The sequence below is a fragment of the Aedes aegypti genome, chromosome 2, assembly GCF_002204515.2.
Source record: "Aedes aegypti strain LVP_AGWG chromosome 2, AaegL5.0 Primary Assembly, whole genome shotgun sequence".
Classification (NCBI taxonomy): Eukaryota; Metazoa; Arthropoda; class Insecta; order Diptera; family Culicidae; genus Aedes; species Aedes aegypti.
In genome coordinates, this window is record NC_035108.1 from 28,884,328 (window position 1) to 28,912,057 (window position 27,730).

Here is a 27,730-nt window from a genome sequence, read left to right on the forward strand (position 1 = left end):
CATAGGCAACCGGTAAATAAAAACATCAACATTCTGCATCGAACTCCGTTTGCTTTCCATTCCTTGCCTTCATGTAGGCTGTTAATAAGTTTAAAAATTGTCCTCAACGTTTTGAAAATTTAAAACATGGTGTTAAATCTACAATTACTAGGTTTGTACACAAAATCTCTATAAAATCGATTAGTGTCTAAGAAAAATGGGTAAGGACGAAGATCAACAACGCAACATGTAAGTACTACAAGCTTACTTTTCTTCAATTTGGGAACTCACTTTTGATCAAATTATGAATCAAAGGAAGAAACGTCCTGCAAGCGCATCTCCCTACGCAGAGAACTATCGAGTGCCGATGGATCTTTGCCAACGGCATTTGATCAATCATCGCCTCATGGTATCGAAGCTGAGTCGCCGAGAGTTGGAAGACAAGTATATCAACTTGTGCGATGAGAATTTTTCCATGAAAAAGCGCTACCAGGAACAGGAAGAGCAGATCAAAAAACTGAAAACCAAATTGATGCGATTCTCCAGTTTGGAGAGTAACAAAACCAACAAATCGGATGTTAGGATTAATCACAGCAAATTACAAGATTTAGAAGAGCAGCGCCAGGAGCTTCATGATAAGTTGAAAGCATTGCGGTACAGTCAGAAGCAAAAGGAGTCACGTGAGAAGCGTGACGACGGGAAGGTGGTAGGTCAGAGACGTGTTGCTTCGAGGAAGGTGGAAAGCACCTCAACGCGTTCTTCATCGTCCTCAAATAATCGACATGAGGATGGCTACGATGAGGATCGTGACGAAGTATCGTCCACCATTGATGATGATGACGATGATGAGCACGGTGGTCCAAGTACGAGCACCAGATATCGACCGAAATCGGCAAAGCCGTGTCACAGCTGTGAAACGCTCAAGGCCGAGAAGGTAGCCAACGAGTCGGAGTTCGTGAAAATGAAAATGGACATCAAGTTTCTGCATAAGGTAAGGGTGGGCAGTACCGACACCTATATGAGTTTTATTGATTTTATTTCACACCTCGTCACACTGGTTCAGAATGCGAGAAACATATGTGTTTTTAGTTTTTGTTGTCTAAACGTGATTTTAAAATGGCGGTGTCTAATATAAAGTTAGGGGATATTCCATATGCTTTATTTGAATATAAAAATATTACCAACTACCGAAAAACTAAGTATTACTAAGTATTAGTATACTTTGCAATTGGATTAAATGGAATTGATGTGACATTTGCGAAAATTGTTACACGTCTTCTCTGTGATAATCGAACTCACGACTCCCTGTTCACTAGATTAGACGCGTTACCCCTACACCACGAGCGTAGTAATGGACGCAGAAGTTAACCTGAATTCGATTTCAGCTCAATAACCACGTGGTCCTCTTTCGCAAAGCGCACCTTTTTCGGAAGAATAAGATGCCAATCCAAACACAACGCTTTCTTTGTATATACAATGCCTAGCCGAGAACGCATTATTTATTAAGTACCGTCGTGCGGGGTGACATTGGGCCATAAGGGTAACTTTGGGCCAAGATTTTTACAGCAAGCAAAAACTAGAATAATGAAAACAATGTGGCTAGCTTCAAGAATACGTTATAAACAGCTTCTGGATGGTCATGGTCATGGACTAGATTTTAGACCCTCGTACTACCCATGAGATGCATCGAAAAGGGCGGTCAAAGTCACCCCCTAGGCCCAATGTCACCCCGCTCGGCGGTATTGAAATACCACACAATACTCGCCATGAGTCCGATGCTCGATAAATACTTTTTAATCATAACTACCAGGGGAAATGAGGAAAATTATATGCAGAATGAAAGGACAGAAGAATTCATCGATGTTTGAAGAGATATCGAGATGTGGAGAGTCACCTGTATAATCAACTATGGCTGCAACTGATGATCTGACCAAAACCTTATAAAAATTATAGTTGTCTAACCACCTAGCAGTACAGTCTGGAAATCATTTTTTATGTCCTCAAATTGCTTGAGGAAAGTGGTGGTAAAAACATCGTCTTAAGATAATAAATCTTCGAGCTGTTTAGTAGATTAAAAAACCGAATTTAGTACTATACCATTTAATTCCACTAGAGTTTGTATCCTTTGACAGATACGTGTATTTCGACCTCAACTGTAAGGCCGTCTTCAGTGTCGTGTACACAACACTGAAGACGGCCTTACAGTTGAGGTCGAAATACGCGTATCTGTCAAAGGATACAAACTCTAGTGGAATTAAATGGTATAGTACTAAATTCGGTGTTTTCATCTTCTTAATCATCTTAAGAATTTCCTCTCTTTTTTATAAGAAAAATAATGAAATTGAGTGGTTTTATCGCTCAATATCAAAATTAGAGATGTTTTTTATAGCAACAAAAAAAAAAACAGGTTAATATACCTGCAAGCATACCTGGAACCACGATATTATCAAACTTGAATGAACCTAAAAATTTTTTTCGCAGGGTTTTAGTTTATGGTCTAACATTTCAGAAAATCCTTGCCTCAAATATTCTATCCATGAAAAATTGAAATATTTGAGTTTGATTATGTTATATGAAAAAGTCCTATGTGTACGACTCATCAGATAGAGTATAAGAATACCTCTCATGATTCTTGGCCTTTAAATTTCTCGAAAAAATCTAAATCAAGAGGGGGAACGATGATGTCTACATTGTCATATACGTCGATGATTTGCTAATCATGGGAGTACGCGCCAAAACGGTGGACGATATCAAAAAGAAGTTATCCCAGTTCTTCAAGATGACTGATTGTGGTGAGTTACAACACTTCCTTGGAATGAAGATCGCCTATGACCGAGTATTGGGAACAATGTGCCTTTCGCAAGAAGCTAGTATTGAGAAAGTTTTGAAGAAATTTGGTATGGATGATTGCAATCCAACAAAAACTCCCATGGAGAAGGGGCTACAGCTGACACGAAGCGAAACCGGAATGGTTGGCGAACCATATCGTGAAATTCTCGGAAGCTTAATGTATATAATGATGTCAACTAGACCGGATGTTTGTTTCCCAGTAGGATTTCTTGGACGTTTTCAGCAACAACCAGAACAGCAACACTGGACGGCCTTGAAACGAGTAGTACGATACATGAAAGGGACCAAGAACATATGTTTGGAATACTCTCGAAATAAGGAAGCAGAACCTTTGGTTGGATTTGCTGATGCGGACTGGGCGACGGATACAATGGACAGAAAATCGGTGAGTGGATTCTTGTTCCAGGTTTATGGCAATACGATCTCCTGGTCAAGCAAGAAACAAACGACTGTTGCCACCTCGTCCAGTGAAGCCGAGTATATAGCGTTGAGTGCAGGTGTGGCTGAATCGATTTGGATATCTGGACTCTTAACTGACCTTGGAGTAAAGATGACGAAGCCGGTGACCATCTATGAGGACAATCGTGGTTGTATAGGAATGGCCCAAAACCTGGAGTGCAAACGGGCAAAGCATTAAGTGTGTGTGGTGTTCTTGGGTAATGGACGCCTTTACGATGGCTCATTTAATTTAATATTATTTTGGTGCTTTCGTCAAATACAGTCATCAAGGAGACTGTTTAAATGGGGTTTTGAAGTGTAGTGTTTTACATCAAATGTGCAGTGCAGTTCTCCAATCCCATGTACAAGAATATGTAACAAATAATATTCTTGATTCGTGGGGGCAATAATCATGGTGGTTCATTTGCCTTTTTTTCGCTTGCATATGTGAGTAATGCACCACTGTATGTAAGTGTTTAACTCATTTTGATAGTATTTTATTATCAATTGCGGTGAGTATACACTGAGATGCTTGTTCAGCAAAGTCTGGGAAGCTTCCTAGGGGACAGACAGACATTAAAAACATGTAGGTACTGTGTATGTATTAGGATCGAGACAAAATGCGTACGTTTCGTTATTCGTCGAACAGCTGATTCGTTTGATCGCTGTTTCACTTAACGCAGAAGTATGCATAATAGCAAAGTCCTAAAGAGGAATACAAGCGTTGCCTCTTTTTATTCATGTAGAAGGATATTTTGTGAATACTTATGCAATGTGACTGTATCTAATAGAGCATGTCAAGACGTGCACTTGTGGTACCGCTTATACTGCATATTATTCATGATCTGTGCTTCTACTCATAGTCCAATTGGACTTCAAGCTATATCGTCGAAGTTGCAAGCAATCTGTGAGACGGTAAGCTGTATGGGGGTCATGAAGAATGCTTGTGTTGTTTCTCATGCCTCTGTAACTGATGAGCAAAAAAGTTGCTGAAATACGAATGTTTTGCATAGTATGGGGTGTCTCTCGGATGCAAGACAACGAGTATGTGAGAAATATCTCGATATAAATTGTGAGATGTTCATGATTTCAAATGACTTTTCTGCCTTTGGTTTTTCTACGTCCCGTAAATACTTTCAGTGTTGACGGGTTAGCTATTAGCATCGGGCTTAGAGGAAAAAAAAATCTCTTAGACGATGTTTGATATTTTTGGCATCAGATGTCAATAATTTCAGATATTTGTTGCTGAGCAATAAATAACTTTTGATTATATCTTAGCATGCAAGTTCCGAATAGCATACGGGGTCTTCGTAAACAGCATTTCTGGACGTGCTGGGGAGGATTCCCAACATGCTGGTTAAGGTTATTTTGGGTGCATAGATATCGGCAATCACAAACAGAGTGGTAAATTAAGTTTTTATGTATTTTTTACGTAAGACTTTGCGATTTTAGAGAAAACATTCCAACGCAGTTCTAAGTTAGGTTTAATGTTATTCTCTCAAAAATTCATGCTCACGTATGAATTAATTTATCTTCATTTATTATTATTCCCCCCCTGCAATATGAATAAATGATTTTAATAGCAACACAGCGTTCCGATATATTGTTTCTAGAGAATTCTGTAGTTTATACGGTCTTTTTGGAGGATCAATAAAGCCAACCCATATAGAAAAGAACATAGTTTTTTTTCTATGCATTGGTGTTGGTTTCAATCTCCCAAAATATTACACTCAAACATTTTGAAAAAATCGATTTTTGGAATGTTTTTTTGGTGGAAACAATTCTTATGTCCGCACTCATCAGCATTTAAACTTTTATCAAAGTGAGCGATGCGATAGGCAGTGTAGATGTTAAGAATTTTCCAATTAATCATTTTTAGTATCCCTTAGGGGGTGCAATAAATGAATTTATGTGAAATTATACAAAAATTCCATCCCGAATTTTGTTAAATTTTACATTATTTTAACTAGTATTCATACAAGTACCTCGAAAGGGGTGTTTGTATGAAGTTAACCTTCACTCTCCATCCTTTTCCTCCTTCTTCAACTATTCCCTTCCCTTATCCTTATCCTCCCCTAATTTCCTGTCCCATCGGGTAAGTGATGATGTGGCTGTGAATTGCGAGGCACAAATCCCCCATTTGCAGGGGAACGTGCCGCTGGAGCCGTTTTTCTGATACCTGATACCGATACCAGTGAAGCCGAGTATATAGCGTTGAGTGCAGGTGTGGCTGAATCGATTTGGATATCTGGACTCTTAACTGACCTTGGAGTAAAGATGACGAAGCCGGTGACCATCTATGAGGACAATCGTGGTTGTATAGGAATGGCCCAAAACCTGGAGTGCAAACGGGCAAAGCATATTGATATTAAACATCATTTTATTCGCGATCACATTGCAGCCGAACGCATTCGGGTGGAACCGGTCTGCACAGACAGGCAGTTAGCAGATATTTTTACAAAAGCGTTGGACATTGCAAGATTTGAAAATCTACGCCGAACCATTGGACTCCACAATCGAGAGGGGGTGAAGAAGTAGGCCTTGCTGAGCAAGCCATGAGATTCTGACAAGCGCTAGTGGAGTTCATTACGAATCAAGCCTTCAAACTGTATAGACCATTCTATCCTAATAAACGTTCTTTAGTTGTTTGAGATTGAGTCTTTCTCTTGGCCCATCCGCCCAGTCCTTAATATTACAATAGTTATTAACTGAGAGCTTACTATGCCAATGACCATTTTTGCATGCGTATATCGTGTGGCAGGTACGAAGATACTCTATGCCCTGGGAAGTCGAGAAAATTTCCAACCCGAAAAGATCCTCGACCGGTGGGATTCGAACCCACGACCCTCAGCTTAGTCATGCTGAATAGCTGCGCGTTTACCGCTACGGCTATCTGGGCCCCTATATTCTGGTTATGTAATAAAAAAAAAGTGGTTGTAGTGGCTCACTAAGAAAGGTGAACATATTTGCTGACTGTAACGATACCGTGAACAATCGTTCATTGCAACATGTTTACATTACAAAGATTGAATACTTCTCGTTTATTGCAATGCATATGCTATGTCATAATTGTAACGGTTTACGTTTTTTATTGAAAAAATATAGTGAAAAGTTTGTGAAATTTTGACGTTTTTATCTTTGAACTTGATTGAGCTCAGTGTTTCGTAAATTATCGATGAGGTTTGTGTCTTGACTAAATGTACTAACTTGACGTCACCCAGTATGGGATATGTGTTATACTTATGACACACTTGTGGTATACGCACCATGGTACAATTATCTTGAAATGGGTTCCATACTGATAATTGTCTTCATTCAAGATAGCCTTGGAATAATTTTCTTGACAGCTTGTACCATGGTATATGTATCAGATGTCTGTCCAAGGTATTACAGTAGTGATGTGAAAACCTTTGTTTTATTCGTTTAGCTTGTTCGTTTACCGAAGACGCGAACTCTTGCTATTTCAAATTTAATTCGAGCGCAAAAAGTTTAAAGAATGTGTGAGCAGGTTTCTTGTATATTGTAAAACTGAGACTCGGTCATTTCGCTTCCAAATCTGCTGGTTTCCAGAAGTATCGCGAGTTTAGGTCAAAGCTATAATTGAATTTCTATTAGCAACTTTTGTTAAAACGTTTTATATTGAAGGTAAATAGAGATTGGAATGATGTTTTTTAGATTGTACTTAACGTTTTTATGTGATTTGTTTGTTCTTTTGTGATTCATTTGTAGTCGGTGCGTCCGATATTCGCGACTTTGGATATTTTAGTTTTGTTTAAACTCAAAAAGGTAATTTCTATTATATACTCGATTTTCTTGAAATTTTGACTTTCCAGCGCTTAGCGCTTTTTGGGTAGGGCTGGAAATTGTGTGTCGACCAGGATACTGTTTTCCCCGAGTCCGTGCAAACGGAGTGTGGTGGAGTTTTCGAAATAGATTTTGTAAAATTTAACCTCACTCTTATTGCGTGCTCCGGACCTGATCCAACGGTAAGGGTTCATTTCATCACGGGCGGTCAGAGCGCAATACGCGAGGCTGCGCGGAGGTTGGCTCTTATCCGAAGGAAGACGGTCAATTCCCGAGCCGCACGACATCAGACGCAGCGAATCGCTCTCTGGAATAAATCGGAGGCCATCGGTCCAGCTGCCACCCACTTCGCAATTTCAATTTCGGCCATATCAGCACAGACTCATTTCGGTGTGAGCTAATTCGGCAGTCACGGCGAATCATTCCCCTTCGCAGCCATTTCAACGAAGGATTTCGTTGCCTTCACCAAGGTTCCCGCCATTTTGCAGTCTCGACGAGGCACTGCAGTACGTCGACGAAGAGAAAATCCGGCGCAGGTATGTGTTAGAGTTAGACGTGGCCATGATCTAGTGAATTGCTATCTCGTCCAAACCCACGTTTTAAATGCAACCCGAAGTTCAATAAATTAAGAATTTATTGTGATGCTTTGAAAATCGAGTAGTTTACCTTTTTTTAATTATTTTTCCGTTTGGTGCAATAGAGGAACTCTTTCCGATTCCGTTTAGTTCCTACTTCGATTTTCGTTTCTGTTTTCAGTTTCTTCCGTGGAGACCAGATGTCGCAGCGGCATACGCGCAGCACCTCGAAGCTGCATTACCGGAAGAGGGTGAGCTGGATGAAGCCCCTCTTGAGGACTGCTGGAGAACAGTGAAGGCAAGCCATCAACAATGCAGCTAAGAGCAGGCAGACCGTGAAGCGTTATAGACGGAAACGGCAACAGCAGACCCGCCTCTTTCGGGAGAAAGCGCTATGGAAAATCATGGATGAGAACAGCTTTCCCGGGAAGCTCAAGAGACTGATAAGAGCGACGATGGAGGGTGTGCAAAATTGTGTGAAGGTTTCAGGCGAACATTCCAGTTCGTTTGGATCCCGACAAGGTGATGGAATTTCGTGCCTGTTGTTCAATATTGCGCTAGAAGGTGTTATGCGGAGAGCTGGGGCACGATTTTTACGAGATCCAGTCAATTTGTTTGCTTTGCGGATGATATGGCTGACCTGTACATCCGCCTGGCAGCAACGGTTGGACTGGTGGTGAATGCGACCAAGACAAAGTACATGCTAGCTGGTGGGGCCGAGCGCGACAGGACTCGCCTAGGTAGCAGTGTTACGATAGACGAGGATACGTTCGAGGTTGTAGACGCGTTTGTCTACCTTGGATCTTTGCTGACGGCTGACAATAACGTTAGCCGTGAAAATCGGAGGCGCATCATCAGTGGAAGTCGGGCCTACTATGGCCTCCACAAGAAGCTGCGGTCAAAAAATATTCACACCCGCACCAAATGTACCATGTACAAAACGCTCATAAGGCCGGTAGTCATCTACGGGCATGAAACGTGGACGATGCTCGAGGAGCATGCAAGCGCTTGGAGTCTTCGAACGTCGGGAATGACGAGTTTTCGAACGTCGGGAATGGACGAGGAGTCAGAATCTCGGTAAGGAGGTAGAGCCTGGGCGGGAGGTGACTTAGACGAGGTGACCAAGAGTTGGAGGCCAAGATACTGAAAACGAGGCTGAAGGTGCGGAGCTCGGAAGTACTGGAGGAACTCGGAAGTCAAGAGGAGCATGGATGTGGTTGACCAAGAGGACGACGGTGCAGCTGGCCAGGGGAAGCTCGACTAGGAGGAGTTCGGAAGCAAGGAGGAGTTCGGTGCCAGAAGGAGCTTAGAGGTAGGAAACAGCTCGTTAGCAGATGAGCGGTTTGAAGGTTGTGTGATGAGGAGGAGTGTTGGAGAACAGGTACATCACACACCCTGCAGTCGAGATGTCTTTGGGTAGCGTAGCGGATAATATTTTAAATACATGTACCCAAATATGAAATTAAAGAGAGGAGCTGGTTGGTAGCGATATGAGTCAATAGCTGTCTGCAGGACTGGACTAGCTTGTTTTCTGTGTGCTTAGAATAAGCTATCCTGGAGTTGGAATTGTCTTCGTAGTTTCCAATAGGTTATTCCTTTTAATTCGAAAACTTCGATTAAAATATAAAGTTGACCAAAACACGGGTCACATACGTGTTACACGGTGCGGAAATATGTTGTGGGACTGATATGCGGTTAATTTTGAAAATGGGACAATTCGACTTAATGTGTTTTTTTTTTATATTTACCGAACAAAATGTGTTGTCTGAAAGATCATAGGAAGATATATCTAAAACTGATATCAACTCAATTATGACGAAAATTTAGATGGGGCTGATTCAAAGTTTACGTGCAGAAACCATTATCAAAATTTTACCCTAAATGTGAAAATTATTCTCTATTTGCATCAAACATGGTTTTCTAAAGTTTCGCTTTTTTGATGATGTTTTCAATTCAATTGAGCTTTGTATTAACACGAACACTATGATTTATGTACTAGAATGCCAATGCGTGATAGAAGTTCACTGAAGTTTGCTTTTGCTCTGTAATAAGCGGAGTGTTCATTTTAGCATCATCAAATCACTTTTCCTAGCTGTCTTCAGTAAAGCTTGTAGATAATAAGATTTTTATTTCGCTCTAGACATCAACCTTCTATAAACGTATAATCACAAGCATATTGTTTAAAAAACCCCTTGTATTAGATTTTTTAGGTTTTTTTTTAAATTATTTTAGCAAAAAGGTTTATTTTAGAATTTTTTTGCTTATAAAAAAACGGGAAAAAGGAGACACCGCATATGTGAATTACATTTAAAGTTATGAACGATTTTGATGAAAAATCTGTCACTTCATATCATTAAATATTAAATGAAATAGAAAGTTGGAATCTTCGAAAAAAAAAACAACGGTTTTTAATTTGGAGCAACTGCCTATCGAAAGAATAAACATTCTACCGGGTACCCCCGTTGGTTTGACTACATTTAATCTGAACACTTTTTAATTTGTACCCCACTAATTTGCACATCGCTCAGATTAAAAATGGTTCAAACGTCATTTAGCTCATGGAACGGAATAAAGTGAAATGGAACGCTGTGGAACGGAACGCAAAATTAAAACAAAACAGTGAAAGAGGTTATCAGAAACACGATTCTAGGGTGACTAGATGTTCAAGTTAAAAATGAACCCCGATGGTTTGCGTGAGGTACCGTTCAAGTTAGCGGGGGTGCACGGTACTAGAATTATTTAAGTTTTTCAATTGTTTATTCAATATTAAGTATCACTTAAATTCTGGTTTTAGAAGTATTTAAAATCAAATTATATGTATCTCGTGAACAAACGTTTGTACAAAGCTGGTATCTGAAGACAGCAATTCGATGTGAGCAAATAGAGTTTCACATTACACTGATAGATAACTGATATCTTTATATCGAAATAAAACTTATGGAAAATCCTCCATCTCTCAGAGTTTTTAAATAACAATTAGACATCGAAAACTAAAAAACGCACGTTTTTCGGGTTCCGAACCATTGTGCTGGTGGATAAGGATGATGGTGGGGGAGGTGTCTAATTTTCTCTACTACTTTTGCCTATTGCACGTTGCTTCGCCACACGCAAACAGGAAATTCAAAACGAGAAGGAAAAAAGTGCACTGCTGGGCCGTCAACTGGAGGAGAAACTATCGTACGAAATCATGAAACGGAACGCCGCGGAAAACATGGAGGTGATTAATCTGACACGTCAGGTGGACGACATGGCACAGCAAATTCAGCGACAGCAGGATGAGCAGAGGCGGGCTCTGGAGGCGGAACTGACGAAGCAAGGTTGGTTTGGGTTTTTTGTTTTGGAAGGGGTGATCGAGTTCATAATTTTTGGATTTGCAATTTCCGAATAGCTGATCTGGAAGGACACATCAAGAGAGAGAAAGATAGAAACTCGGAGCTGTTCGATGAGTGCGAGCGGCTGAAGAAGAACATCGAGAGGATCAAGGAGAATATGTCCGAAGTTGAGGTATGGGGACGAGTTAAGATCAACTGTTTGATTTATTTTAAGAAAACACATAATAAGTGTGCTATGATTTATGTGGACGATTTCAGCGTAGATTACATAATTCGCTCGTATCATTCGCTTATAGTACATCCTTGACTTCTATATATCTATGAGGGTGTTCGTTGGTCGCTGACCTATTGCTAATGACACTGTTGTTTAAAAGTTCTTAGCTATACTGAAAGTATGAAAAACAAATTTTTAAGGGGGCAGGATCCGTCATTGATTTAGGAATTTTCAAAAGCAGTTTTTTCGTACAAAATAAAGACATACATGTAGATACACGAAAATGGGTTCACTGTATTCTATTTTCCAAACGAAGCACAGTGAACACATTTTCATTAAATGATTTTCAGTTTTGAACAGAAAAACTGCTTTTGAAGATTCAATGATGACGATGATTGCTATGACGGAGCGTTGAACGTTAATCTTATTATCCTCAGATCGAACGAGATTTCCTGAAGCGACAGCAAGAAAACTTCACCAAAGTCGTAGACGAGAATAAGCTACTGCGCTACCAGCTGGACGAACTTCGCAAACAAAACGAAGACCTTTCCAAGCAAATTGAATCGCTCAGAGAAGAGGAAGCAGTTACGAAAAGCGCCCATAAAGAGCTGCTGGAGAAGCTTAAAACGCTACAACAGGATAACGACACGCTGTCGATACTGCTGGAAGGCCTACGGTCCGAAAATGAAACGTTGGTCGAAGAGAAGACGGTTCTGGAGCACAATCTAAAGAGTTTGGAAGGTTGGTTCTGTGCAACTTATTATTTGTTTAGAGACAATGCCTTATGAACTGTGTTTTTCAGCATCTCCCGTGAAAGAAAAGGCTTCCTCGCCGGTAGGTTGAAACAAATTGATCACCTGCGCTTCGCCTTACTCGTAAAATATGTGTCCTGTGTAGTGATCTAGTAAAATTTCAATATTTAACCCTACTGTAGGCTGTAGAGCATCTCTAAGAGTTCAAAAGTGTTACCACATTAATGGAAGAAATAGACAGTTAATGCTATCTTTGTCTCCGGGGCTGAGTTTTCTTTCCTGAAATTCTATGTTTTGAATTTTTATTTGTTGTTTTTAATATTGTAGAAAACAATTTTCCGTTTTGTAAATAGGTAATAGGAATCGATGGTGCAACTCAGACCGATGTGATGGAGATAGACGTGGATAACAAATCTGAAGCCGTCGTTCAAACTGACAGTCATGGAGAACTAATAAATCAAGTTTCTTCAAAATGGAGCTCCTCGTCCGAAGTAACCACTAAATCACCTTTCATATTTCAACATTGAGATTTAACAACCTCCTAATTCCACAGCCTGAAGATCGTCATTCTGAAGAGGTTGCTTCATCCCTAACGGGAGCAATGGTACATACGCCGAAAACGATGCGTCTTTCGGAAGATTCGGTCATCCGACGTCATCGAGCCTCACCGAAACAGGTTCGCATAAGTCAGATTCTGCCACGGATTACCTTGCTGCAGCAGAACACCCTGCAAGAAAGTAGCAAATCAAAGCCAAGCAATGCAGCTCTGTTGTTGTCGAACTCGTACGCGCAATGTGTAGCGGTGAGTGTTTTGCAAGATTTGCTCGAATTCGAAAATTGTTCATTTTTTATAATTTGCAGCTGGAACTTAAGAACACCAGTTTCATGAGAAACGGTCAGTTCCACTCTGTTGCTCCAGTGTCACCCGTATCGTCCAACTCGATGGAGCGCAAGAGAATATCGTTTCAAGAAGAAGAAAGAAATGGCACTTCGGATGATTCGTCAAGTCTTGTGAAAAAAGTTGATCAGGGTAAGAAAGTATTCACGAATATCCGCTGAATTGCTTGCGTCTCAAAATATTATGCTCGCTAAGACTTACCATTAGAAAAAAATGAGTTTTGTATAATTAGTTAGTGTCGTCCTGCTTCTGTCTCTACTTGCAATTATGTACGATTCCACGCCACTAGCTAGACATAATCTATTCTTCGGAAAAAAAATGATTTTAAATTTAGTCATTGATTTTTCCTTATTTTAATCATAGGCTTTTCCTTTTGGATACCGGTTTGGTTTAAACTACGGACACTTGAGGCTTCAGTGAACTTTTAAAGATTCTTATTCCGGGTGCTTCCTTACTTATGTCTCATATTCCAGACACTTTGATTCGAATTCCGGACAGCACATGAAAATCATTAATAGAAAAATTAAATAACTTATTGAAATCGTCAAAATACTTAATAAACGTCTTAGGCAATTGGGCATTATAAATTTGCATAGATATCTATGGAAAATTGTTATTAAAATGAACCTAGATAATGAGAAATTTGAACGACAAACATTGGAACATTTCGAGTCAAAAGTTTCCTATACAAAGAAGAGTGTCCGAAATTTGAAGCTGTCCGTGAAATCAATCAAAACGGTATATCACCTTTCATATTTTTCGCACCAAAAGCCACAAAAGAGTCAGCTGAAATGTAAGGACTGTTCATTTTATAAAGTGGACACTTTGTTTATGCTATATCTTTTTTATTTATTGATAAAATCGTAATCGGTTTTCTGTGCATCGTTCAACTATTATTCTACAAAGCTATGAAAATATAAGATCTTTGAAAATGCTTTTGGTTGAAGAGCTAAATAGTTTTTCCAAAAACTCATAAGAAAAGCTGTTCGTCAAAGTTTAACATTATTTTTCGCAAAATAAATCCTAATTTTTATAAACAATTTGTATGTTTGTATCCTTTACTATTCTACTAAAGGTGTAGCTTTAAAAAATGAATTATATTTCACCATTCTCTGATATTAGGTAACTTTAGTGATTTATCCATTTATGGAGAAATTTGCTGATACATGATCATTTCACTCCCAGCAAAAGAGAAAAGTAAGAAGCGTGTTCAAAAGTAGTTTAGGCTACTCAAAAAACTATATTTGTATAAACGAGAGCTAAATCTCGAAAACTTATTCAAATAGTCTCAAGTCAAAAAAGTGAATAAACTTACTTTATTGATCCTACGTGTTTCGCAGGCGAAATTCCACATGTTCCGCTCCTACCCAACTAGATTTTTCACTTTTAGAACGTTTAATTTCCGGATTTACAAAACGACGAAAGTAAGGTTTTCAACTTTCGCAACCTAACCACTACTTTCGCCGCCTCGCTGTTTAGAGAGACAAAGTGACTTAACCACGAATCAAAACAAAACACTACTTGAGCCGATTTTACACTGGTAGAAAAACGTCGAAAGTAACTGTATGAAACAGCTTATCATTTTGTCATAATTATTTTTGTTGAAAATAATAGAAACTACCTAGTTTTTGAACGCGATCTGATTGTATGCAAAATTTGAGCGATGTACACGGCGAAAAAATGTTAAAAAGGTGATTCATTTTAAAGCAGTTTTAGAAGACAGGTTGTGATTCTTCTCAATTAGTTTCAAAACCGTATGAAAGTTACTTACGTCGATTTGAAAAAGTAATCGAGAAATCTTGAGTTTAAACCGCAGTCTAAAGTATGAATTTTGCTCTTTATGGTCGTTTTACTAGAAGGTCTCATACTTTTAAAATCATGTACGTATATTCATCGATCTACAGCAAATTGTAAACGTTTTTCTCCGAATATTTCAATTGGTAATCTTAGAATAACATATAATGAAAGTAATATGTAGAAAATAAAATCGATTTTATTACAGCAGTGTTGCCAATTTTGATGATTGTCATTGTGCTTTGAAAGGTCTTCCAAAAATAAAGCAATTGTTTTTCTATTGTGCTTTAAATGTGACGTGGGGACTAAATAAGTAACTCTATGAAGGCGTAAGTTATTTTTCATAATAATACTATATTAGCACTTCTTCAGGACGTACTTTAAACCAAAAAAAAACTACTCATATCAGTTCCCTTCAAATTTAAAATATTTTTCTCTAAAAATATCGGGGAAAAATGATTTTGTTATATCTGTAAAATTGTTGCTCCAAAAATAACTTGCTTTTTTCCATCAGGCTTCTGATTGATGATGCCTACGAAGAACAAGCCTTTTTCTGAAATAAAGAACATAAATTGTCGAATTTTCCAGCCAATTTCGGAAAATCATTGATTTTGATAACCTCCAAAAATCGATCGTTCTAAACGTTCCATATGCGCGTGCCATTTAATTAATTTGGAGAATATTTTATCATCACAACATTGTACAATACTAGTCAAGCGATGTACAGAAAACCGATTGAAATTTAATTGATAAATTAAAAAGATACAGCATGCACAAGGTGTCCACCAAATAAAATGAACAGTACTTACCCTTTTTATTTTTATTTTTTGGAACATGTGCTGACATTCCGTGGTATATTGATGAAAATAAAGTGGCATTCTAGATCGTTATATTCAAGCTTATGGTATTCAGGCTCTTGGCATTCGGGCTACCCAAGCAGAAGAAAATTGCTACATAATACCAAACTAAGGTGTTCCATAACAGATAACGTTTAATACTTACAGTGCTGTTCTGAATAACAGCAGCGCATGTCGATTTTCATACAATATGCTTAATTTTGGCAGATTCTAGCTTTGTTCCATTTGAAGCTGATTTTTATTTCCACAGAACTACAAATTTATGTTCAATTTTGTAATTGCAATATTTCAAGTTTTTACTAAGCCCCTGTGACGAAAAGTGTGATACTAGGGTAAAATCACCGGTTTTGGCCAGCCTAAGAGAAAATGTCAATAAAAATTAAATGGGAAGCCGTATTTACACTACAAATATGTCAAATGCAAGCTTTCAATCCATGTTATGTGTGTAAAATATTATAACTGAGCTAAAACCATTTTTTCGCTTTGAAAATCCCGTTGGTCAATATAGGCCAATGGAATCAGTTTCGGCCAGAGATTTAACTTCGGTTCCTAAATTGGCCAACCGCATTGATTTCTCATGAGAGTGGCGAAATTAGGAGTGCCCTGGCCAAATTAGATGTATGGGAGTTAAAATTTTAAGGAAAATCAGTTGATTTTCTTATGTTTTGAATCAATTTGAACGAGTAAATGAAGGTAGCTGTATCTTATGAATGTAATCTACTGAACAAAAAAGGTTTCATGCTGATTGGCTATGTAAAACGGTGTATAATAATCCACTATGGCTACAACTGGCGTATGGCCAAAACCGGTGCTTCTACCCTATGTGAAATTTTTCGAAACAAAGTAGTTTTTCACGGTATTAAAATTGTTATTTTACAAGTACAGGTAATTGAAAAAAAAAACGGTCTTGGTGTACTTTTGTTACTTAGGTAGAGGTAGTACAAATAGTAAGTGATATCAAATTTAAGAACTCAATTTCAAGCAGAATTCCAATTTTTTAAACTACTATTATTTATGGAGCAAGAAATCCATGGGATTCTAGATCCGGTCCGTTGGAAGTATATTCATCTAATGTTTGCAAACAAGTACGGTCATTAGAGTGATGCAAATTTTGAAATTTTTGCTCCCCTATGCTTAACCCTTCTTCTTCTTCTTCTTTCTGGCGCTACGTCCCTACTGGGACAGAGCCTGCTTCTCAGCTTAGTGTTCTTATGAGCACTTCCACAGTTATTAACTGAGAGCTTACTATGCCGATGACCATTTTTGCATGCGTATATCGTGTGGCAGGTACGAAGATACTCTATGCCCTGGGAAGTCGAGAAAATTTCCAACCCGAAAAGATCCTCGACCGGTGGGATTCGAACCCACGACCCTCAGCTTGGTCTTGCTGAATAGCTGCGCGTTTACCGCTACGGCTATCTGGGCCCCTATAACCCTCTAATACCCAAATTTTTATTTTCGATTTAAGTATTATTTTTCGTTATCTAAAATCGTTCTAAACACGTTTTGGGCATTTATTTATTTTTATTCGCAAATTTTTAAATTTTGGTTTCTGATTTTTATAATTTTTATTTTTGAACATCCCTAGCTTTTTTCATTTTTTCTTGAAGCTTTTTCTAGTTGTTGATTTTTGGCAATAATAAAAATTTAAATTGTTACGGTATTTTTAAAAATATAAAATTTTAATTTTTTTTTTTTTCGAAGCGTATTTTATTTTCCGTGTAACTAACGGAAAAACTGGTTTGAAATGATTTCAATACCACCAGGCTCTTCTTTTATGATAGATTAATCGTAGAAAAATATAAAAGGTACGATTTTTTACATTACACGTTAAATGAAGCCCAGGCATTTGTAGGTTATATGGTCGGCGTTAAGTCAGAGTGGACCAAGTGACATTTTTGATATTTTGAGAAAAATGGGTTCAAAGTCTAACGCTCTGTAATTTTTGAACTCGTTTAAATTTTGGTTCAATATTTCTACACGTCTTTATGTTACTTTCAAACAATAAAATGTGATGTGATAATCATGAAAAATCGTAATCCAAACCTCTAATAGAACGATTTTTTGATGGACTATGTGTACTTGGTCCACTCTGACTGAACTAAAGACCACCGTTCAGTGAGCTGGTTCACTCTGACTGAACAATTTCTTGGAAAATAACAATCATTTAATGCTTGCATGATCAAATTGGGTGCATATCTATAAGATAAACAAATTTTCAAGAACCTTCGACACCAGTATCGTAAATTCTTAAATAATCCATATAGTAAATACCAAAATCAGTGACATTACGATAGCTTGAAAATTAAGGTTTCGCAGGGTCAGGGCGTTGAAGACCAGAAAAATCCAAATATGCGTTCAGTCAGAGTGGACCAAGTGAAAATCTTGAGTACCGACCAAAATATGCTGGTCTAATAAGCGGGACCTAGGACATGCATACATACACCATAGATCTACCGTAAACTTCTATTGGACTCTGAAATTGACTCAAAAAATGCAGTAATCAATCATTTTATTGCTTTTCAACACTTGGTCCACTCTGTCTGACCAGAATATGTTGCAATTTCTGACCACCCATCCAAATATGGTAAATGCTCAAAAATCAAAATCAAATGCATCGAATTAATAAATATTGATAAATTTCTATTGATGGATAAGTAGAAGAATGATTCGATGTCGAAATATCTGACAAATCTCCTGAAATGTTTTTCATTTCCTCGCATTCCTCAGCGCGCTGATCATTTTCGCTGTTATGGTAATGAGCACTTGGTCCATTCTGACTGCACACTTTTATCGATTTTTGTTGATCATCCAAAGTAAATTTATTACATATCTCTCGCAGTTTTCAGTATTCTTCAAATCTGATCAAAGTGTAACGGAGGTAAGGTAATTTCACATCAAATGAGAGAATAATTCAATTTTCCCAAGTTTTGTACTTGGTCCCCTCTGACTTAACGGTGACCATATAAGAATGCAATTTTTCAAACAATTTCTAAAAATACATAAAAGTTTCAAAAGTCATAAAAAACTTTTCTTATATGCGTGTTATGAGTCAAGGTATAAGCCAAAAATAAAATCATTTTGATTTCCGAGCTACGAAAAAATACACAAAATTCCAAAGTGTACCCCGTCTAAAGGCGGGGTTGAGTATTCGAGGGTTAAACGATTTTTATTATGGTAAATACCATCCTCCCAAAGATTGAAGTGATTCGGAAGATATTTGACTGTGCACACGCCATTTGAAGTTTATATGGAGATTACTATGGAAAACGTCAACCTTGTGTGTTCAGCCCTCTATCTTGTCGTCATAATATTTTATGGAAAAGTGAACAAACTCTACTCATGTAAAATCCTTGCAGCTACAACTTTGCCGAAGACCACATTTCGATTGGACGTCAGGATAAATTGCTATTCATAATCAAAAAGTGGTTTCGCATTTTGCATGCTTAACCAACTGCTCGGCAGGCAACATAGAATAGATCAAAGTTATCCAGGCTACTATGTTCTATAGCAAAAAAGCAGTGTTGCTCTGAAAGTAATTGAATGATCATCTCAGCATGATGTACACTTTGTTATCAATGATAGCAAATTATCCTTACGTCGGATCTTAATGTGGTCTTCGGCAAAGTTGTAGCTGGGAAGAATTCATATGATAAGAGTATGTTCACTCTTCCATAGATTATTATTACGAGCAGTTAGAGGAATGAACACAAAAGGTTTGCCTTTTCCATAGTAATTTTCATATAAACTTAAAATGGCGTGTGCACAACAAAACAGAAACAAAATTTCTTCCAAATCACTTCAAATTTGGGGAAAATGATTTTTATCATAATTGACATCGTTTAAGCATAGGGGAGCGGAAACTTCAAAATTTGCATCAGTCAAATGGTCATATTAGCAGCGACAGAACAATTCACAATGACGTCTCAAAAACAATCGATTCCTCTGGATTTGGTGTTCATAACTATTTCCATAGTGTCACCCATAAACTTTAAGGCGAAGTAGGCCATCATTGAAAATTGCACGCGTTGTTGATGATTGTTGCTAATTCATCTCATGATTTGAAATAAAAAATAATCAGTTGATTTTGCACTGAAACAGCTGAAAAAGTATCACCATATCTTATACGTGTTAGCGCGTACAGTGATACTTTTTCAAGTCAATATGAATTATCAAGACTGAGTTTTATCACTTTGAAATTGCAAGCTGCAAAATCATCAAGGCTGCCAAAACGAATGACAGGCTACTTAGCCTTAAAACCAATGTTCAGTATACGTCGCAGAATTAACGGTTATACACTATGCATTAGAACGAATTGCATCTCCTCCCTCTGATCGATATTTCATTTTTACGGATAGCCTCAGCACTGCTCGTATTTCCTCTGTGAAATACGATCATCATACAAACATCTAGGAATCCTAAGATGGCAGTCACAATGGCCGAATTATGGCCCTACTCGCGTTTTCAAAGGCACCAAGCTGGAGAAATAGTAGGCAACCGTTCCTGATTTTCTTATTTTAAGCTTTCTGCTAGTACACAAAGCCAAAATAAAAAGTTCACTGTTGTTGGATTCTTCCTTCGCGAGATTAGTGCCTTTGAAGTTTTAGTGCAATCTTAAAAGTTAGATTCCAAACTGTTTCACTTTAGGTGCTTCATCGAATCATACAATGACCTTGGAATTGCTCCCTTCACATTGGTTGATACCGGGCAATGAGAAAGCACACTCACTGGCCAAGATGGGTGCTGTTGTAGGCAATATTAAGAGTTTTCTGAGAATATCGAAATTTTAATTAGAAATCATCCTATGAGGAGATTACAGCAACATAAAATCATGAAATTCTAGACTTTTTAGATTCCAGTATTTACTGAGATTCTGATGTAAAATCCGAAAATATCAGAACTACCTTATCAAAGATACCAAAATAATTTTAAAAGATCAATAACCGAATCAAATGCTGGATTGCCTTAATAATCTTAGAAAGGCTTACAGAAATAACAAATCTAAATTGTCTATCTGAATCCCATAATTTCCTCAGAAATTCTGGAATTCCAAAGGAAATCCGAGAATCTTGGATATCACAATTCTCACGTAAAGTTCAGAATTGTATTATAAATACCTGCATTCCCACAGACATCCAAGGATTTCTAAGAAATAACATAATTATCGTAATACCAAAATTCACGCGAATTGAGATTCACGAGACAGATCCGATTTATGTAGCCCAAGGGAAACCAGATAAGAAAGACATTAGAGATGTTCTGGGTAGACTGGATCTTGAATATATGATGCTCATTCACAAATTCTTCAAGCAAATTGATGTTATTATTCGATTTTCCACTCTCCCTGTTTTAATTGTTCACCTTGTCCTCTTTTTGGCTTCATTTGTCCACCTTGTCTCCTCGGAATACGTTTGTTTGTACTGTTACAGGTTGTTGTCATGTCCACTCTACGCTTGACCTTCAGCAACAATGCCAGTCACTACTTTGCTGAACGTCAACGTGTAAACCTAAACCCTACAGACTAAGCTCATTTTACCGGATTTCTTCGAATTTCACCGTAATCTCAACAGCTGAACAGTACGGTAAAAAAACACCGTAATTCCGTCGAAGTTGTACAGATTCCGGTGAATTTTTACCGAATACTGTAAACATTTACCGTACTCCGTTAATTTATTTCACCGAATTGTTCAGCTGTTGAGATTTTACAGGAATCGGTAAAATAATTTAAGTGTGAATCCTCTCCTCAATTTTTTTTTCGTCATCCTTAACCTCGGCCAAACCATTTACATTTCCCCAAAACTAACATAGATTACTCAGAAGCAAATATGAATATGTATGAAACTGAAACTGTTTGGCTAATAATGTATTCGAGTTAGTATCGTTCGGGCTAGTGTCTTTTGGGTTAGTGTTATGCTGCCTCTGCTTGTTCTTCTTTCGGTGTACGGGCCACGTGACCAGCCCAACGCAGCCTTCCGTGTTTTATACGCTTGACAATACCCAACTCTTTACCCGAGCAGAGATGAATAACAGAATAACTAAGCTTGTTGTGTAAACCTTGTTACTAAAATAGCATGATAATGTCAAACTCTTTTTTATTAACGATAGTAAAATTTGAGAAACAAAAAAGCAGATTGGAGTATCTTCCACCCTAGTTGCTTATCTTTGGCAGATACGTGTATTTCGACTACCACTTACAGCCTTCTTCAGTGTCAGTTATTCGTATCCAGTGGATGCTCAATGCCGAGGTTGGTTTTCGGATGTTGAACTCAAATTAAGATGCTGAATTCAGTCAACTCAGTCAACTTACCATTCTTCCATCGCTAGAAATGAATTGGTTGATGAGTATTGAAACATCGCATAACATCAATGGCCTAGAGCTAGCTATTCCAATTTCAAAGTTCTGGGCTATGTTTCAGACCCTATTAGGGTACCGACTGTGTATTTCGTTTTTAAACGCTAATGGTTGGCGCCAGCGACAAAAAGTACAGCCAATAACCTTTCGAGCATTCAGTTTCTCTCACTTACCATCGAGCGTCGATGTTTGCCACTCACTGATCGCGCTACGCTGGATTCTCAAATTTCTCAAACTTCCAACACAAGCGCATGAAAGCATGGTAGTAGAGAACTGTCAAACGTATGGAAAAAAATGAAAAACGTAATAACAAGCAATTGGGAAATTGGATCGAAAAAGTAGTGATTAGAAATCAACCACTGAAAAAAAAACCATCTATTGCCTTTTCAGTTTTGAAGTTTGCCCTATTTTGGAGTAGATACTCAGCACAAACAATAGAGGAAGAGCACCAATTTTCGACCCATTCATACGATTTGACCTACTTTGTATGAAAGTCCAAAAACTGGTATAAATTTCTTGTAGGTTGAAAATTAGCGCTTTTATCCTACTATGTTGTCAAATAAAATAGAAAAGTATTTAGTAGACTGGTCCTTAAACAAAAAAGTAGTAAAACTCAACGGGGCATCCCCTAGATATATGCCTTAGGGTGAGAAAAAAGCTCTCTCAAAATTTCAACTCAATTGGTTACTTCACTAGCTGGCGGATTCAATTAGAAGTTTGTATGGAATATTCGTTTCAAATATATTGAAAATTGACCCAATGTCACTGTTTCGTTACGTGTACTACTTAATCGCGTTCAATTGAGCCCAGAATGATAAATTCACTAGTTAAACCCCTAATGAACATAGTTGCAGAAAGTTGTATCTGGATTTAAGCTCATTTGCATTACCATTTCAGTTGTTGAAAGTTAGGTTTAGATAATCATTCTCGAACAATCACAAATTAGCATGACCTTGTGCCGCAGCTCGCTCAGCGTCATAGGTGGCTATGATGCGCTTAGTGGATATCACCCAACTTTGTTGAAGAAATACTAAGCAGTATTGCAAATCTACTTCAAATACTTGAAACACCCACTTTCTCAATTTTAACCCTTCTACCGGAAGCTTCATTTTTTACCGCAATAAAAAAAATCAAATCGCGATAACTTTTGAATTGTTTCTCGGTATTCTTGCACCATTTTTTCACAAGTTCTCAAAAAACTCTTCAAGTTTTAGAATTTTTGGATCCAGAGATAGTCCGAAATTTCTTGGGGGACCGACGCGTAACCATAACCCACGTACATATATCAGGCTATAGAATTTTTATCGTATTCGGATATTCACTCTTTGGAACAATACAATAATGAGAGCATGTTGTGAAAAAAATGAAGCAATTTGGTGCAGCCGTCTTTGAGTAATGAGCATTTATGTTGCTGGTACCATGCTGGTACCATGCTGGTACCACGCCAAATAAAGATATTGAAAACTTCAAAAACCTCATATCGTAATTTTCAGATATCTCTAAGAATACTTATCCAATTTGTATGATTTTTCAGAGTAGCTCCTTATTACATGGCATTGTATAGCCCACATTTTATTTTTTCGTAAAGTTGACGTAAAACAAAATGGCCGCCTTTATATGGAAAATGTCGGTCTCCCAAGGAACATTGGAATAGTTTTAAAACCAGATCACCAATCATCAATATCGACACGGATTCCTTAACTAGAAGAGTTTTTTGAGAACTTGTGAAACAATGGTGCAAAAATACCGAGAAACAAAAAAGTTATCGCGATATAAATATTTTTATTGCGGTAAAAAATGAAGTTGCCGGTAGAGGGGTTAATCATGATACAACCTTCTTCAATATTGTTCGCTATGGTGTGTTTTTAGACATTCTGGATTCAATTGAACGCGATCAACAATTTTCCTGAAGCAAACAGGAGATGGTGCGCTGTTTCCCATATGTTTGAGCTGAAAATGCCATATTAACTTCAATTCAATTACGCCAGCTCACGGACCGACCAAATAAGCTGAAATTATTGGGATGTCTTCCTCTAACCCTAAGCAATAATCCTGGTGGGTGACCCGTGGAATTACACAACTTTATTTTTCTTCCATACTGAGCTGGGCCAGTCTAGTATTTAGTCATCTCCAGAAATGGTTATTTTGTTAAAGTTACACGGTTTACTCTTTAACGGGTAAAAGCGGTTTCTGTCCCATGATGGGTATTTTTTACCCTTTTTGTAAATCTCGCTTGCGGCATAAAAAGGGTAAAAAAATACCCATTTTTTATAAGGGGAAAGCAAATTATCATAACCTCAACTTATATAATGTTTTATAAGAAAAATAATAAAATTGCCATAAAAATACTTTTTTATTACATAAAAGAAACATTATAATATATACGTAACAAATATAATTAATTTAAACATACATGTATTTAGCTCCTCCATTCTGTCAGTTTTTGGAGTTTTGCTGCAGCCGGCTGGAATCGAGACAGGAACATCAGGAAAATCTGAAATGTCTGTGAGGTTTGAAATCAATAAAAATTCATTCAACATTGCTGTATAAGCCAATATCTTACCTCTTCTTTGAACGTTGTATTTAAAAAAAGGAAAGGAACTGCGCACAACACAGCTGCATCTATGCAATGTTTTCTTTAACTATTTTTTCACCCAAAAATGAGTTTTTAAATACCCATTTTTAATCTGCTGTAGCTAAACTATAATGGGTATTTATTTACCCGTTTTTCATTTCTGAATTCACCTATTTTTTGACAGAAGTGTGTGCTATTTGAGAATGGGTAAATATTCACCCATTAAAGGGTATTCGCAAACCACCGTGTAAGGAAAAGAACAACATGAAATATATTGCAGCGATGTAGTGATGTTTTTTTTAGTTTGACGAAAAATTTTCATCGGTTGGAGCGAGAATTTTCGCTGTAGTATCACTAGTAAGATGTATTTCATCGTATGAGCCATGTGATTTTATACAAATTAGAATTTTTTATTGTGTTTAGGTCGAGACACAAATGCAAGGTGTATGGACTCCTTTCATTATGCATGGTTGCAATCTGGGAGGGAGAAACCGATACAAAATTTATGTACGTCATAGTGAGCCGAGATTCTGCTGTCACGAACTGTCACTGTGAGCCCAGATCTTGAAGAATGGACAAACTTGATAAAAGCGCGTAATTGATCAAAACAAATGTTTGCATTCCAACAAAGTTGACAACAGTCGGTTGAAAATCAATTCCTGCAACACCCAAAAGCAATGCCACGATAGTACCTTTTAATTTGATCGAATATAAAGTAATGAAACACGCATCTTTTTACTGTTTTCCAATCATCATTAAAATTGAATGCACATAAAACTATGGCCCTTTTTCCAAGTTTGTCCAGAAAGATCGAAGGTACACAATAAAAGAAAACTAGCGATTTTCCCCAAGCCTGCCTTGATTGTCGTTGGTGAGCGGGAGTTATCTTGCACTTTGGAAAAGTGTTGTGTCATGTTTCGTGTGTAGTATCGGTGCCTCCCTCCCAGGTTGCAATTACCGCGCATTAATATAAAAAGGCATGAAATTATTGAGTAACATTGGAATTATTGTTTTGTCGTTATGGTACTTTATATTTAGTTTTTGATCAAATTTCATAATAATGAAAAATTCCATTTTTTTTTAACTTCCTATGGCTCTTATTGTCAATAAAGATTTGAATACCTTTAAAAATAAGTGTGCAAAAAAACTAGGCGCACGTTAAATGGTGACATAGAACGGAACGAGGCGACCTTAACATGACATTTGTTAACACAATTGTTGAGAAACGTGTTTCTGGTTACCTCTTTCACTGTTTTGTTTTGATTCTGCGTTCCGTTCCACAGAGTTTGAACCATTTTTAATCTGAACGATGTGCAAATTAGCGAGGTACAAATTAAAAAGTGTTCAGATTAAATGTGGTCAAACCAACGGGGGTACCCGTACCATTTTTTGAAGCGCAGCTATTTTTAAATTCACGGGAAATAGTAACTTGACGGTGATTGAAAAATAAATTTCTTGATACTTTTCAAAGACTTTTGACCTGTGAAAATTTTTAAGCAATACTGCTGGAGAAATCTACAACAAAAATTCCTAATGAAATGTTGGGTAAATTTCTAGAAGTGAACCCTATAAGAATTCATTTAAAGAATTTAAAAAAAATGGGAGAGAAAATCAATGGACACTTCTGATAGAATTCATTGTAGAATTCTTGGAGTAAGATCTGAATATTTCTTCTTTTTCCTCAAGAAACCTGGAAATTTTCTTTTTGATGGTCCTTTGTTAAGGTTATATATTGAACAAAATATCATTGAGAGCAAAAATGACCAATGATTTTGAAACAATTGCAGCAGGAATTTTACCGTGGACTCTTTGAGGAATCGTCAGGGATGCTACCGACAGGAATTTTATTATGAATTTCTCCCATAATTTCACCATCATTCATGCTTCCAAAGATTCCTCCTGAACATATTATTCCAGATTTAGCTTCAGAAATTCTTAAGAGATTTTTGCAGTTATTTTCTTTGCAATTTTGTTTTCAGAATGCCTGCCAAAGATTCCCTTAGGCATTTTGTGTCAGAGGCTTCTTAAGAATTTTTAATACTTGGAATTATTCGAGCCGTTTCTTTTTCGATGCTACAAATTTTCTTCTTTGGATTTTACTATGAATATCTTTTGGGATTCCTCTAGAAATTCCTGCAAGTATGCGAATAATTCATCCTAGGAATCCTTTATAAATTGCTCCAGTAGAACTTTTGTGGATTACTTATGGGCATCTTTTTGAAATTTCTTCAGAGATGGCTGCAAGTATTTTGTTTGAAATTCAGAACTGCAGTCTCTTGAACAGAACGTTGACTGGTCACTGCCGTGTCCTATTTTGTTGTAGGTAACTGTCCAGGTTTTTTAACAAGTTATATGCCAATTACTTGATAAATACTTATTAAGTGCAACTAATTTCATTAACCTGAATCTTCAGAGCATTATGTTATTCTTATTCCATTGTGGTATGGAAGTAGGACTCCACCACCATTTCTAAATCAATTGAATAATTTGGACTCTTCACTAGGTTCTGTAAACGCTTCACAGAAGAATCAAGACGATCAAATCCAACGAAACTATGCCTCCTACTTTGGGCTGACGCCGGACGTACAGCAGCGTACTCGCGAATACTCTTTGGTATGTTCTCAATAAGCTTCCAAGTCATTTTGGCAATGATTCTAAACTATATTGTATGTCCCGCCCCCTTCAGATTCTCGACCGCACATCCATGGTGCGTTCATCATCATCATCGTCCCCGTCGGCTCTGGAAGATCACATTGCACTCGTTATCAACAAAGTCTGCTGGAAGGACTCGACCCTATCCAAACTGCTGGAACGAAAAGTGCAGCACTTCTATGTGGAGTTCAGTTTTCTTGGTGAACGTGGACACCGCTTGGAAACACCTTATTCGGCCGATTTGCTTGCCGCCAATGGAACCTGTCAGTTGGACGGCAGACCTTCATTAGAACACATCTTCGACCATCGTGTGGTGTTCGAATTGGGAGGACCAAAGTACGAGTCTCGACGGCAACTGTTGCGGGAAATGTTGCTACCAGGTGGACGAGATATGGTTCGATTTTTGATCGTTCATGAACAGGTTGAGGTGCGGAACTGCAGCGAAATTGGGTTTGCCTCGTTTCGGTTGAAACAGGAAATTCAGGGTTCGGGGATGGAGGATAGCAGAATGATTGAGGCTGTGATTTATGATATTAAAGACCCGGTCGAAGAGATGGGAATGTTGTACATTGGGTTGGAGGGTATTAATTTGTTGAGGATGAAATTTTGGAGTTCATCGTGACGAGCAATAAATTGATGATAACGTGTTGTATAAGAA

The 27,730-nt window shown here is 37.7% G+C and overlaps 1 protein-coding gene across 2 annotated transcripts; it reads left to right on the top strand.

Annotated features, from left to right (window-relative positions):
• LOC5575483 (cingulin-like protein 1) lies at positions 1 to 27,730 on the top strand. 2 transcript variants are annotated; one of them, XM_021840375.1, is made up of 11 exons: positions 1 to 228; positions 295 to 970; positions 10,762 to 10,963; positions 11,035 to 11,150; positions 11,630 to 11,933; positions 11,995 to 12,026; positions 12,298 to 12,435; positions 12,498 to 12,746; positions 12,806 to 12,974; positions 26,924 to 27,033; positions 27,107 to 27,730. In XM_021840375.1, exons 1-11 carry the CDS (start codon positions 197 to 199, stop codon positions 27,692 to 27,694), a joined length of 2,616 nt encoding a protein of 871 aa, XP_021696067.1. In that variant the 5' UTR covers positions 1 to 196; the 3' UTR covers positions 27,695 to 27,730. The 2 variants fall into 2 exon arrangements, with proteins under 2 accessions (XP_021696067.1, XP_021696068.1); XM_021840376.1 differs by having other exon boundaries at positions 1 to 201; positions 272 to 970.